Source organism: Protopterus annectens, chromosome 17.part0 (assembly GCF_019279795.1).
Source record: "Protopterus annectens isolate FY-2018-M chromosome 17.part0, PAN1.0, whole genome shotgun sequence".
NCBI classification, from domain to species: Eukaryota; Metazoa; Chordata; order Ceratodontiformes; family Protopteridae; genus Protopterus; species Protopterus annectens.
Genome location: NC_056751.1, coordinates 621368716 through 621383773, shown reverse-complemented (window position 1 = coordinate 621383773; position 15058 = coordinate 621368716). Strand labels below are relative to the sequence as shown.

Sequence of the window (15058 nt, the reverse complement as noted above, 5' to 3'; positions counted from 1 at the left end):
TACCAGGGAACAAATAAAAGCCCCCTTGGCCGGGAAATTATCTCTGTTTGCAGAAAATTGGCACAGACTGACAAAGGACAAATGGATTTTGGACATTATAGACCGAGGGTACAGGTTCCACTTTCATACCTTGCCAAGAAAACAAGGCATGCCAAACCTACCACAAAACCAGAGGGCAGAGGCTATCAAGCAAATCACTCTGCTGACTTGGATGAAAGCAATAGAAAGAGTTCCACAACAAGAACAAGACCAGGGGTTTTACTCAAGACTGTTCCTTGTTCCAAGAAAAGAATCTCAATGGAGACCAATACTAGACTTGTCTGCATTAAACACCTTTCTCATAGTACCAAAGTTCAAAATGCTGACACTACAGCAACTCCTTCCCATGCTGGGCAAGGGGTCTTGGCTGATTACTCTGGACCTCAAGGAGGCATACCTGCATGTCCCTATCAGACACAGCTGCAGAAGATACCTCAGATTTCTTGCAGGGCCAGAGCATTATCAATTCTCAGCATTGCCATTTGGCTTATCTACTGCGCCCAGAGTATTCACAAAATGCCTGGCTTCAGTAATTGCTCATTGCAGGCTCCAGGGATACAAATGTACCCGTACCTGGACGACTGCCTCATACAAGCGGACGACAAATTGATGTTGACAAGAAATTTGGACTATGTCATATGATTACTTCAAGCTCTGGGATACACAGTCAACTTCCAAAAGTCAAGACTGCAGCCATCCCAGCAAATAATCTTCTTAGGAGCCAAACTAGACACAGCCTCTCAAATGGCTTACCTGACAGAAGACAAGCAAGAGAAGTTAACTCATTACTTCAAAGGTTTAGCAAAACTCACCCAGATGACTGCAAGGAGATTCCTACAGGCCCTGGGTTACATGGCATCCTGCATTCTCCTGGTTCCATTAGCAAGACTACACATGAGAAAGCTTCAGTGGTACCTAAAAAGCATTTGGTCTCAACACAGCAACAACTTGGAGACAATCATACCGCTCATTCCATGCCTACAAAAGGAATTCCTACGGTGGGCCTCAGTGAGCCAGGCAAACACAGGTATGTCATTCAAAAAAACCACAGATAACTCAGACCATGACCACAGACGCCTCAGACCTTGGATGGGGGGCGCACATGGAAGGCAGATGTATACAAGGGCAATGGTCTCCAAAGGAAACACATCTGCATATAAACCAAAAGGAAATGCTGGTAGTAATGCATGCCATCGAGGCTTTTCAACACCAACTTCAGCAAGGCCATTTACTGATACGGACAGACAACACCACTGTGATGTGGTACATAAACAAGCAAGGGGTACCCACTCTTACCCCCTTTGCAGACTGACAATGCATCTTTGGGAAAAATCACTGAGCCTAAACATCCAGTTACAATCCCAGTTTGTTCCAGGCAAAGACAATGTGTTGGCGGACAGCCTCAGCAGGAATTTCACAGATCCACACGAGTGGAGGTTACATCCGAAGGTCTTCACACAACTCACTTCGACATGGGGCAGGCCAGAAGTGGACCTATTTGCCTCTCACCTCAACCATCTTCTACCAAAATTCTGCACAAGGACATACCATCCAAAAGCTTGGAAAATAGATGCTCTCTCATTCAACTGGAACTCCCTAGCATTCCCCCGAATGCACTGGTTTAAATTATTGCTCAACATTCTGCCAGCGTAAGGTAATAACTTCTGCTGTTTTAATGATGTTCTTATATTTTTTGACGATTTTGTTTTTCTTATATGGTATGTTTTTGTCTGCAAATTCTGTAGACAGCTCAAGCCAGAATATTAGGAACATTTATATAAATCCAGCTCTGTGGCAGAGGGGAATGCACCCCCATTGACCCATGTTTGAGTAGCTGCACAGGAAGCTGGAATAACTTGGGGGGAGTGAGAATTAGTGGGATTTGTCAGCTTGCTCACTCTGGGGAAGGAGGTGTTTTGACCTTTTTGCCAGACAGCAGTTCAGAAGTGGAGTGCATCTGGCAATCTAGGAGTGACTGCACTGCACTGCACAGTACTGGGGTGGCCTGAGTGTGACTGTGCAGTGGCCCTCCTATGCAGCAGCATATAGCAGAGGTCACAGATACAAACACACACACACACACACACACACACACACAGACACACACACACACACACACACACACCAGTTACATAGAGCCACACTAAAGATGAAGTGATAATTAGAATTCTAGGTGCAAGAAGACTATTTCATACACCAATAGTGTAGTTTATTCACTCATTCTTCAGTTGCTACTTTGCAAAAAGCAGAGGAATTTGAGCATTTTTTATCCAGTGCTTTGGTGAGCACAGTGCAGTAAAACTAAACCTGGATAATAAGACAGCAGTCTACCATAGGTGCACTCCCACATTGTAGGCACACACAAGGATATTTTGGATGATCACCACTTCAGCTACTGCATGTCTTTGGGATGGCTGTGTATACAGTCTCTAAAACAGTAAAGTTTTGACATGCATAAGAAGTTGAAAGGTAATATTCCTCATACCTGTCCAGTTGCATACTGTGTACAGCATAAGCAAAAACTAGAAGTATTTGCACAATATAGTAAAGCAAAAGAATACATACATGTATGTCTTAAGCTGAAAGTAATGTATGTGCAAATGTTGAGATTAAAGGCAAGATTAATTATGTTAAGGGATACAGAAAAAAAGAAAGTGAGGATTGGAATTTACTAGAGAAAACTGGCAAAATTAACCAGGATATTCAGAGATAATAACCAGAGAGGGAAAGGTAATAAAGTGGGATGAGACCAAGCAGATGTTTGGACTGCAGGTTAGAGATTGCCTTGCTTACCGGGGATTGATATCAGAGTATAGGCAAAGACAAAGGAATAATGGTCTCTTAAGTGAAATACCTGCTCTTGTGGAGTTTACAGTAGCTGCTATTAAAAAAATATAGGAATCCATTAGAGGAAGTTAGAAGAGTTTGGGAAGGGAGACTCTCTCCTGTAAAGCATGCTTTCTTGTTTTTAAGGCTGAGGTAGAGGTCTGGATGGTGGAAGAAGCCATCAGTAGATCAAGACCCTTTCCATTTAGTTGTATTTCTCCGTGTCCACCCACTAATAGAGAATGAATGTAGGAAGGCTGGAGCTGGGATTCCCCAAAGGGAAATAGTGCTCTGCCTCATTTATATTCACCTAGTCCCCCCTTGTAAGAAGGTCTGTTAAAAGGCACAGAGCTCTTCTGCTTTACCATGAAAACTTGCTGTTTCTCACATCAGCTGAAATGAACAGATGTTAAACACTGCCTTTCTCATCAGGGAAGAGTCCACCCACACCTATGTCCACAGAGCTCTAGGAGTCAGGCTGGTCAGGTAGATGTTTGCTTGTACTTAATTCTCATAGATAAGGAGTTGCACTGCAGAACTGATCCTATGTGAACATTTATTGTTATGATGAGTTTACCACACGTGTAGTCCCCCCTGCACATGTTTTTTGCCATAACCCATTCTTCTTGGTATGTCTGCTGGCACCAGTCATGGCCCGCTTCCTGTAGCTCTAAGGTGCTCATTTTCCTGTACTTTCAGTCATGTTGCAATTCTGCACTTCAGCTTGCCGTTGTCATGCTTTCTGCTGCCCCTTTTTTTGTCACTGCCATCCTTCTCAACAGTCCACTTCCCTTTTTTGTGGGTCTGTGTTCAAAGAAAAACTTCATTGAACGGCTACTCCACAAACAGTAATCCCTGAACATCGCTTTCATCAAATAGTGAAATCATCATAAAAAAAATAATCGAAAGGTAATAGTTGGTCAAGAAGGAAGTAACCCACAACCCCCCCATATGGGGGCTGCACCCCTACACCCTCCCTAACTATATATACCAACTCTGAGATTGCACTACAGTGGTGAAAAGGGCAAATTTTAAAAGGTTTTATTTGGTTTACCTTGGTGGTACTTGTGGTACTTCCCTGTTGTTGGCCAGCTATTACCTTTCGATGATTTTTTTACAGTGATTTCACTCTTCGATGAAAGTGATGTTCATGGAATATCTGTTCTATGAAATTTTTCTTTCTGTGAACGCCCTTTTTTGGACCCATCGATGTCTTCCATATCACTGTTGCAGTATCCATTACCTCTGGGATCGCTTATCAAGGATAGCCCAACTGTGGCCAGTATACCAAAGCCTTTATTACCCAGGAGCATCATAGGTCAGACATATGTTCCCTGCACAGGTGTAGGGCATAAAGGTGATGTAAAAATGCTCCCCAAACCAGAATACCTTTAACCCCAGTCCAAATGCCATTATCATATGTCAGTTTGAACACCATTCCCTTGCTGGGTATACCAAGCCTATGCCTGCAAGGTAAGTACCCCATTGGGGTTCATTTTTATTTTTATTGTATTTTTCAGTGGGCTACATGTCATCCAAGAAAGGGAAATGTCAGTGTGTGAGGCAGATGCCCCGTAAGGATCACCACGATAGGTGCCTGTTCTGCTTAGCTGCATCTATGACCACACTCAGTGTTCCATCTGTCAGGCTTTTGTATCCAAGACTTTACGTAGCCATATTTCTTCACTTTCATTTATCTTGAGAACCAGTGTCTCAAGCTGTTGGCCCAAGGTACCATGGCAGAATTCACTCGCACTGAGGTACAGCCAGTGCTTAAGAAGGCCGAGAAGAATAGGCCTGAGCCTGCTGCTGCCCAGCCTCCATTGGACATATCTCTTGTGGTGGATGAGAACCGGGAGGATGGTCCATTATTGCCATCAGTTTCCTCTGCCATGACCTTCTCAGAGGCGGCAAGGAACTTGCTTCTCATATGTCCTCAGAGGGCTTGTAAATGTCCACAGCGGACATTGAGGGGGAACCACGGTTGACTTATATCCAAGGTGTGTAAAGGGATTCCTCAGAACCTTGTTAGGGAAGAGGTGTCAGGTACCTCGATTGAATCCAGGAAAATCATTACTTTTTGTAACGCGGACATTCCCTTAAAGAAAAGGCAGAAGTCTAAATATGGTGTCAGCTATCAGAGTTCCACAATAAAGAATCACAGGACTTTATTCAAGGCTTGTTCAGTGCCTTGATGCCTTTAAAATCTCCTCAGGGAATTTAGGTTCCAGCACTCTCTTGGTCCTATACCACCAAAAGGTCAAGGGACCCTGAGTCCTTGGATGAGGATTCTGACTCCGTTAGCCTACTCCTCTCCGTTATCTTCTCCTTTAGACTATGGGTCAGAGGAGGAGGAGTCTGTCAGTCCTGAGTCTCCTTTGATGGAACTGTCTTTCGGAGACACAGTCCAGCATGCGATGGAACATTTTAAATAGGATTGCTCCCAGGTATCAGACGTTCTAAAAAGGTATTATGAGTTGTTACATATGGACTGTCCTAAACCTTCTGGTATCCCTCCTATGTTGGCTACTTTGTTAGATACCGTCTCTGTCTCTCCCAATCTGGCAAAAGATTACCACAGACCCTTGAAAGCCCTTCCCTCCTTTTCTGGTATCATTCAACATCCTGCATTGCAGGGTCTTTTGGACCAGGGTACCATGCAACTAGTTCCAAAGACCGAGAAGAGATTAGGGTTTTATTCCAGAATGTTTTCTGTCCTGGATCTTTCCTTTTTCAACACTTTTCTCAATGTGTCACCTTTCCGAATGCTTTCTCTTCAGACTCCCTGTACCTAAAGGATGCTACCTTCATGTTGTTCACCCTCTATTATGGATATTTTTGCATTTCTCTGTTTCTTCCTGTTTTCAGTCCTCTGTTTAGCCCATTGGGCTTTCAACAGCCCCAAGACTTTTCACCAAATGCCAGACTCCAGTAGTTGCTTTTTTCAGGCTTCAGGACATTCAAATATTTCCATATATGGGCAACCTTTTACTTCAGGCCCCATGCCAAACCAAGCTAGTGTGGGGGGGATCTTCACTTTACCCAGCTTCTGTTGCACAGTCTGGGGTTCACTGTCAACTTTCAGAAGTCAGTGTTAGTTCCATCTCAGTATCACATTTTTTTTAGACTGCAGGATCCAGACTGTTCCATTGCTAACCTCTAGTTCCGCCTCCAAGGTTGTCTCTCTGACAAACTATTTCCTTTCCCTTCCTTGCTTCCCCTGTCCTATCTTCCAGCCAGGGAGTTTTTCTGGGATATGGGGTTCACGGCCTCTACCATCTCCATGCTTCCCTGGGCCAGGCTTCATATGAGTAAGTTTCAGTGGTTCGTAAAATCAGTATGGTTTCAACACAGCCACTTGCTAGAGCATCTGGTTCCGCTGCTCCCTTATCTCAAACTGGAATTTCATTGATGGATTCAACAAATATCTCTCAATCTAGGTGTTTCTCTCCTAACTCCTCAGCTGCCCCTAGAACTCTTTACAGATGCCTCAGTTCTGGGATGGGGAAACACTTCAAGCCACCCTGAAAGTTCAGGGCCTTTGGCCCCCTCAGAAGAGGGTGGTTCATATCAACATCAAAGAAATGAGGGCTGTCATTTTGCCTCTTCAAGCTTTTGACTCACTCTGGATGCCAGATGCCTTAATTGTTTATACAGACAACACCACAGTCATGTGGTGCATCAGGAAGCAAGAGGACAACAGTATCTTACCTCCTTTGCAGACTGGCCCCTCAAGCCTGGGAAATAGTCATCAGTCTTTACATAACCCTATAGACAGTCTGCATCCCATCAGAGTACAATCTTTTGGCAGATTCTGTTAGCAGTTCCAGGACACAACATCATGAAATGGATGTTTCACAGAGATATATTTCTAGGCATAGTTCATCAGTGGGGTATTCCTCAGGTAGATCTTGTTATCCCCTCTCAACAGGCAACTCCTTCAGTTCTCTTCCAGCATCCTGAGTCCTTTGGCTTGGAAAGTGGACACCATGTCTTTTGGAAAGGAATGTTCCTGTATGCCATTCCTCCCCTTCTCCTTCCCAGGGTCCTTCACAAAATCAAGAAGGACTGTCTAAAAATCTTGTTGGTGACCCCCTTTTGGCCCAGACAACACTGGACCCCCCCATTCCATCAGGCCAGGGGCAGTCATCACAAGTTATCTTACCGTATGGACCTTCTCACATAGGACAAAAGAATCTGTTTCACCCACATCTGTCCATTCTTTAGGGTTGCCACCCCTCTGTTATTTTTCGGGACTATCCGTAAATCAAACTGATTCTCCGGTAGTCCGGAAAACACTGTACAAACTCCGGTATTCTGTTTCAAAAAGGAAACAGACCATCAGAGTTTGTAAATCGGCTGATTTACTATGTTTTTTTACAGAAAAGCATAGTAAATCAGCCTAAAGCAGGCAGCAGGAATGGAAAAAGAGGGCATTTCCTGGCAGGTGATGTCATTGTGATGTCACAAAATGGGTGGGACATGGGCGGGAGAGGGGGTGCGATGGGTGGGGTTACTGGTGACGCAAGGGGTGTGGCTTTACTCCAGTTTTAGCCACAACTAATTTTAGCCTTGGATGATAGGGTTTTGATTCCTTTTTGACACCAGTTGTGGACGTGCTTAGAGTTTTGCAGGAGGCAAGCAAGCTCAGTACCAGAAAAAGCATATATCCAAATGGAAGAGATGCCTTTTCAGTGGGGGTCCCCTTGGTCCTTTCCTACCTGTGTGAACTTCTACATGCTGACATGGCATATTTTTAAGTGAAAGCTCACTTGTCAGCAATTTCTGCCTGTCCGCTACTGACTCCTCCTCTGACCTCTAGATTTTGAGGTCAAGTAATTTCTGAAAGGCGTCTTTCATATCAGACCCCCAAAAAAGCGTATTCCTCCTTTTAGGGACCTTAATTTTGTCCTTGAAAAACTGACTCAGGCTCCTTTTGAGCTTGCTGCTGCTTCTTTGTGACATTGCACTGACGACTGTTTTATTGGTTGCTTTAACCTCCACCAGAAATTTGTCTGCACTCCAGGTGATGGCGGTTCCTCCATTTTTAGTTTTTCATAGAGACTGGGTGCATCTCCCTACAGATCCTTCTTTTATGCCCAAGGTGTTTAATGAGCAGGCCCTTAATCAGTCTATCCAGCTTCCTTCCTTTTTTTTTTCCTTCTCTGCAATCTGTTAGTGAGAAAGTTCTTCATTCTTTTATTTTGCATAGACAGCTCAGGGATTATTTAGACAAAACAAAGGTCTTTCATAAATCTGATCAGCTTTTTGTTTCTTTTCATACCAGGACATTGGGTTTGGCAGTTTAAGTACACCTTCTTGTCCTAAATTTCCAAGGCTGTTTCCTTTTGTTATTTCTTTCATGGTAAACAGTTGCCAGCTTCAGTGGCTTCTTCTGGGGCTTTGACACCAATTCCATCCTTGAAGCTGCTACTTGGTCTTTGGTTCACAATTTCACTTCATATTACAAATTGGATGTCATTTCCAGAGCCCGGGCAGGATTTGCCATGGCTGTCCTTCATGGGTTTGTGGAGGGCTCCCCCCTTCCTTCATAGTAGCTTTTGTACTGTCCCAGAGGTGATGAATAGTGCAACAGTGATACTGAAGGACATAGTGCAGTTGTGTAAAATCTTACCATAACAGTAGACGTCTTTCTGTTCATTGTTGCAGTATTCACCCCCCCCCGCCCTCTGTCCTTTTCCATGGGTAGTATTTTCTTTCTTGCCAATACGTTCTCCTCATTTTCCTTTCTTCCTTTTTCTGGATATATATGTTCTTTCCACTGAGGGTCATGGTTCTGCTCATGCACTTCATTTCTGGTTTGGGGAGCATTCATATGTCACCTCTATGCCCCACGTTTGTGCAGTAAGCATACATCGGACATAAGATCCTCCTAGGTAATAAAGGCTTTTGTATACTGGCTGGATGTTTGGCTATCCTTGCCAGGAGTTCCTAGAGGTAATGGGTACTGCAGCAGTGAAAAGGACATCTACTGTAAAGATTTTACACAACTGTACTTTATAACTTTTAGCTACGTCATCATCCTAAGTAATATTTTTCTACCCATACCTGTATTTTATGTGTTTGCTTATGCTGTTATTCTGTTTAGCATTGTGATTTACTTTTACAAATAAATTAGATAAAAGTTTTCAGATTTTCTTAAACTACTTTGGTGACTGGCTTTGTAGTAATTTTTTTCCCTCCTAGGACTGGAAGGAGCATCAACACGTCTGTGGTCAACCAGCAGTAGTCTCTGTCCAGACAGAAGATGTGCAGGTCACTGGTGATGAACTTGACAAAGTCAGGGGTTAAATGCTTGTGGCATGAAGCAGAGCTTGGCCATTCTGACTGCAGATGCCTGTGATAGGGAGCGCAGTACCTGGAGCAAGCATGAGAAGCCTTTCCATCCATGGGATATTGTTTTCTCTGTGTTATGTTGGGCTCAGCACTGCAGGTAAACACAGAAAGGATGACAAGAAATGCATACAGTGGTACCATGAAGTGGTGTGAGATGTGTTATGGTATTGACTGCATCAAGTAATTTATTTTAGAGGAAAAAAGGAACATTATATTGGCTTTCCTCATGATTGACTGATACATACTGACACCACTTAAGCTAGTTTATGCTTCAGCAGAGGTGTGTCAGTATTGTTTTAACGTATGTGACATGGGAAACCAAGGATACTTGCATCGTATTTTGAATGGTCGGCCCAAGTATCCTAGTTGCACTGCAACTTCTTGTTCTCTCTGCATACAGAGTGGTACCATTATAAAATCTATGATTAACTGGAAATGTGGGAAAAATAAATATGTAATGTATATACTGCTGCTAGGTAATGAAGTGGGAATGAATAATTTTCAGTGTTAATACCACGTAATTGTTAGTAGCATAAGCAGAAACGCAGCTGAAAGTACTCAGGGCAGAATTTTTAAAGGACTGATCGAAGGCTTGTGTTCCTTCCAGACATCTATACTCTGTCCAGTATAAATGTACCATTTGTGCCTGACTTTGGTAGCCCACATGTAGATGCAATCTGTGCCATTTCCCTGTTATAGCACTTTATATTCAGCACAGTACATAGCGTAATACAGCATCACAACAGTTAATCCATGCACAGGAGGTCAGGGCAGCCATCCTGAGGCAACTTCAGGCTAGAATGCTTAGGTTCCACAGAGTACTACATCTTTTTGTTGCACTTTTACCTTTAAAACAGTAAGAAGTTCTAGGGCTTTATAATCTAATAATGTGTGCTGTTTGTCAGGTAAATGCGAGATACAGCAGCTGCCTTGCACCCACCGTCCTATCTTAGGGTAAATACTCCTTGCAGCAAGTGCAGGCCCTCTCCAAATGATGCAGTTTAAAAACTCATGTGCACATTGCATCTAGATTTATTTACTTGCATAAAGATATAGGTGTATTAAACAGAGGCTGCAGTGTTCACAGCTAAGTAAATCATAGACATGATACTGTTTGTACGTCAGAGTTTTGAAAGGATACAGTTGTATACATATGTAGTGTTCGTGGCACAACAGGTAGCATACTCACTTTTGGTGCAGAAGGCTATGGATTTTACCCCACACCAGGTATATCAGTTGCTGACACTGAAGTGCAGCATAAATGGGTGCTGCATTCCTGAGTGTGCAGTCCTTCGGCTGAGATGTTAAACCAAGGCCCCATCTGCTTGAGTTGGTGGTAGCTCAGGTGGATGTAAAAAATCCCATGGCATCTATCAAAAAGTGTGAAGTTCCCTGATGCCCTGGCCAGATTTCCCCCACGGGTATAAATACCACCTTGGATTTTCCCTGAAAAGAAGCTACTAGTGGGACTAACGTGGTCAACAAAAGACAAATAAAAATAAGTGAATGAAAGTGTTTTTTTGAACTATGATGTCTTCAAAAATAACAGGCAGTTTTCAGAGGCAAATGTTTTTGTACCCTGCTGTTTAATTCTGAGATCACTCAGGCTTGGGCATTAAGATAGTACTGTTTAGCAAAACTAAGTCTTTTTATTAAACAGCAGTGGGCATGAGTGGCAGACATTTTAGACAAGTCATAGTTTTTGGCCTCGTTTAGTGACGCTAGAACTTTTGTGTTGTGCCCCAGTGATATTGCAGTCATGATTAACTATTGCCTTTTTTTTTTTTTGAAAGGCTCGCACTGGCACAGGATTTACTGTATTTTAACCCTGATTTTGGATGGGTAGTTTTAGGAAAAATGAACTACAATTAACATTTTAAAATTTCTCTATGTTAATATCATAGCTCCTCATTTAATGTTCAAATCACATGCATGAAGAGAGAAAGGTGTGCATCAGATTGTGGTGACAGGCCGCAAACTTTGGGACCAGTTTGGACTTGCACATCAAATCCTGTTTCAGAATTTAGAAACAATCAGGTTAGTATTTATTGTAGTATGAGCTCATCTTAGGAGTTGTACTACACATGAATGTCGAACTAATAAGCATTTCTTTTTTAAGTGCATTTTTCTGCAACCATTTCACACGGTGTAAAACTTGCTATACACTGTCACAGAAGAATTGGCTTTGCAGTTATCCCAGCATAATGAGAGCAGTTATGAATGTAGATCTCAGTAGCAGTCACAAGTTATTATAATATATTGATGAGGGCACTTGTCTTCTAAACAGTTGCACACATATATACTTAAGAGTGGGCATACATTTTTAAAATTTTTCTTTTCTTTTTTTTATTTTTATGTACTTGATCAGCACTGTTTTCCACAGTTAACTCTACTTCCCCTGCAGTTCTAGAAAGCATGCTGTTTATATACTTAATGTGCTTGTCATACACAGTACCTTTTGTTTCCAAACTCAAAATGGCACATGTCCTGGTCTTCTGAGCTTGTACATCATCTTCTATACAAGAGTGTGTGTACTTCTTTGCTAGAGTGTACAGTTTTGCATTTCTTTTTTATACTAATTATTTTGTCTCCATACCTGCCAGCCATATAGCCTACTGCCATGAACTTGACTCCCCTGGTTTTCTCTGTTTACAAAGGTAAGAACCAACTGCTGTGTGGCTGCCATCCATGTAATTGCCATGTTTTTTTCTGACACTGGCCTAAACACTCCCCTCTTCACAACTGACTTGCATACCATATGTATCAAGAGTCCTCCAGTTTCTCTGTCAATGTATTCATTTTTTCCCTTCAAACTCCTCTTCAGTCAGCCCCTACAGATACACAGATACATCAAGCCTAGTGTGGGGAGTGGTTTCCAAACGAGTAAAATACAAGCTGCGTAGAATCCCCACAACAAACAGAAGCACATAAATGTCAAGAGAGATGTTAGCAGGGATGATTGCCATGATAAATCTCTGGTTCCCAGGACCTCTGCAAGTTTATACGGATAACACCACAGCGATGTGGTATATAAACAAACGGGGTATTAGATGTTACCCTCTTTGAAGATTTGCTGTGACATCCCCTCTCTGGGCCAGTAATCAAGGAGCCTGAATTCACACTATAGACACTATAGAGGGACGTTCACTTGAAACAAAAATGGGTACTCCCAGTATTTCCAGATGCAGATCTCTGCATCAAGCACAATTTCCCTTAAGAGCACACAGGGAAACACAGAACACACTCATCCCAGGGTCTGGGTTTCTCTGCCTCTCCCCATGTCCCCAGTAAGGATCCCCACTGGCACAGCTGTAGAGTTAAATCCTCAACCATGTGTGCAAGCCAAGTCCTCCACCACTGTGTCTGTGAAACCAGTGCTTTGTGTCCCTGCTCCAAGTATCTGACACACACACTCTAAGACTTGATTTGTACATGCGCACACACACATGGGAAAGGCTGCACAGGTTTACTAGGTGTGCCTCCTGCCCAGACTATAAGGTAGTTATTACCACCAGACACTCCCAAGTCAGCTACTCTAAGGCTGTTACAAGGGTACCCAATTAGACTGAAATTAATAGTAATATGAATGGTAGTTTTACCAATGCAGTAAGGCTTTCAGGAGTCTCTACAGAGTCACCAAAGATACAAGTACTCTGACGGGTTAAAATATTCTCCAAAGGACCAACCACAATGACAAGTTTAAATATATGTAATAGTAAATAATAAAAGACCATGAAAATACTAAATATCTGTTTACAATAGAGTATTAACCACAGGAAATATTAAAGTAACACAAATGAATAGATTTACACATACAGATTCCTGACTAATCTAAAGAGTTACTATTCCATTCCCTGGTTGGTATTAGTGCAAGGCAAGATGAAGTAGGTGAGTGGTCCTTCTGTGTCAGGTTTCCAAAACAGAGTTCCTTGACACTTCAGTCTCAACTAGTATTAAACATTATTTTAGTGATGGATTCCAGAATGACATCACATATATATGGTCATGTGACACCTCTCCCATCCAACTTGCCAGGATTTAGCACCTATGTGTCAATAATACACACACACACACACACACACACACACACACACACACACACACACACACACACACTTGCTAAGATCTGCTGCAGCTCCTGGGAGTCCTAAAACCATAAAACACTTGCACTGTTCCTACAGGAGCTAATAAACCATACTTCTTACTGACAATTGTGTCTCTGGCTTCATTCAGAACTGTGAGTATGGCCTAGGCCCAGTAATTTAATTTCTTATTGTTTTCAAAGTTAGCTGGAGCGAGCTTAGTATCTTTTCTTCCATTATCATTTGTTAACATATATATTTAATTCAGTTACACTACAGTCAGGACCCACTTTTGGTACATTTTTAACACAAGCAACTTTACGAATTCAGTTTTCAACACAAACATCTGTACAAATCAGTTTGATATACAAATGGCATATAAGTCTTTACAAAATTCCAGCTAGTTGTGCTGGCATATGTTACACATGCACTGCCCTACTTCTCCTGGCATAGCTGACAGTACTGCACATTGTCACACTTGCTATGATAGCCTAAGAGATGTCTTGGCTTAATATGACTCTTCACACTTCATACAGTCAATCAGAGCAAAATTTAATTGCAGACAAGCTAAGCAGGACCAAGAAGCAGACCCTCCTGAATGAAAACTTTACCCTGGGGTATTCAAAGAATTGATCCAATTTTGGGAAATGCCTCAAGCAGATCTGTTTGTCTCCTCTCAGAACATATATAAATATTAAAAACAAACGAAGCTCACTGGCCAAGTCATAATTAGTAATTTAATGAATTGTAAGTGCTTTCTTTCAGAACATCAAATACAGAACGTCATCAGACAGTACACTTCCATGTTCAAAACCCTTGTATACTAAAGCAAACAATGCCATTTAGTGACTAAATAAATACATAATATACTAAAAGGCAGTTAAAACAATAATAAACAGTTACAATTCATCAGTAAAATCAACATTACACCTTGCCATTTTTTAACATCAGTAAACTGGAAATTGATGTTCTAATATATCATTAAGACCAGGGGCATTGGTTGCATCCAAAGCCAATATAATATGTGTGATTCTAATAGCACTGCTCAATTTCCCCCTCTCAAAAACTTTCTCAAGAATAAAGAAGGAACTTTTGTTTTTATTTAGTATAATCTGTAGAGTGCTTCTACACTGCATTCTTGAAATCCTGTTTTAAAATTGCATAAACATGATGTTCTTGAGGGGACCTTTAATTTTCCCTATGTAAAATACCAGACAAGCCAAATAATTTGCCACATACACCCACCTTTCATTTTACAATTAAATCTACCATTCAGGGAAAGTGCTTTAGGATAATTTGCTTTTATATTTTGGTTTTCTTATGAAGTTTGGGTTTTTTAGTTATTTGTGCTCCTTCCAGAACAGGCAACTCTAACATTAACATTGGCTTCATTAGGCCAGTCATTGAATATAGTGCCATGCAACAACAGGAATGCCAATACAGATACCTTACTAAAAGGATGCAAGGCCTAAACAACATGTCCTACGTGGACTGACTCAAAGCCATCGCTATACTATATATTCTGTAGAATGCTAAGAGGTGACCTGTATTGGGCATACAAGGCATCCTCCAACCCAATACTGATGAAGAAACTGCACATCAAGAAGTCATATGGGGTCTGTATAATTTCTGCAAGTGGCCACTTTGTAGAATGGCACTGCATCAAAAATGCAGTCTGTCAAAACATTCTGACTGGGACCACGTTACAGTGGGATCAAGAAATTTGTGCTTTTCCCCACTGAATTGCGATATCA

General features: G+C 41.9%; 1 protein-coding gene across 1 annotated transcript in view; it reads left to right on the top strand.

The window, feature by feature from the left end:
• The window catches only part of DEAF1 (DEAF1 transcription factor), a 992297-nt gene extending 982611 nt beyond the window's left edge, over positions 1–9686 (top strand). Inside the window, exon 11 of the mRNA XM_044059223.1 lies at positions 9073–9686. Coding sequence (XP_043915158.1) covers positions 9073–9177 — 105 coding nt within the window. The 3' untranslated portion in view covers positions 9178–9686. The remainder of the gene's footprint in view (positions 1–9072) is intronic.
• Positions 9687–15058: the final 5372 nt, after the last annotated feature.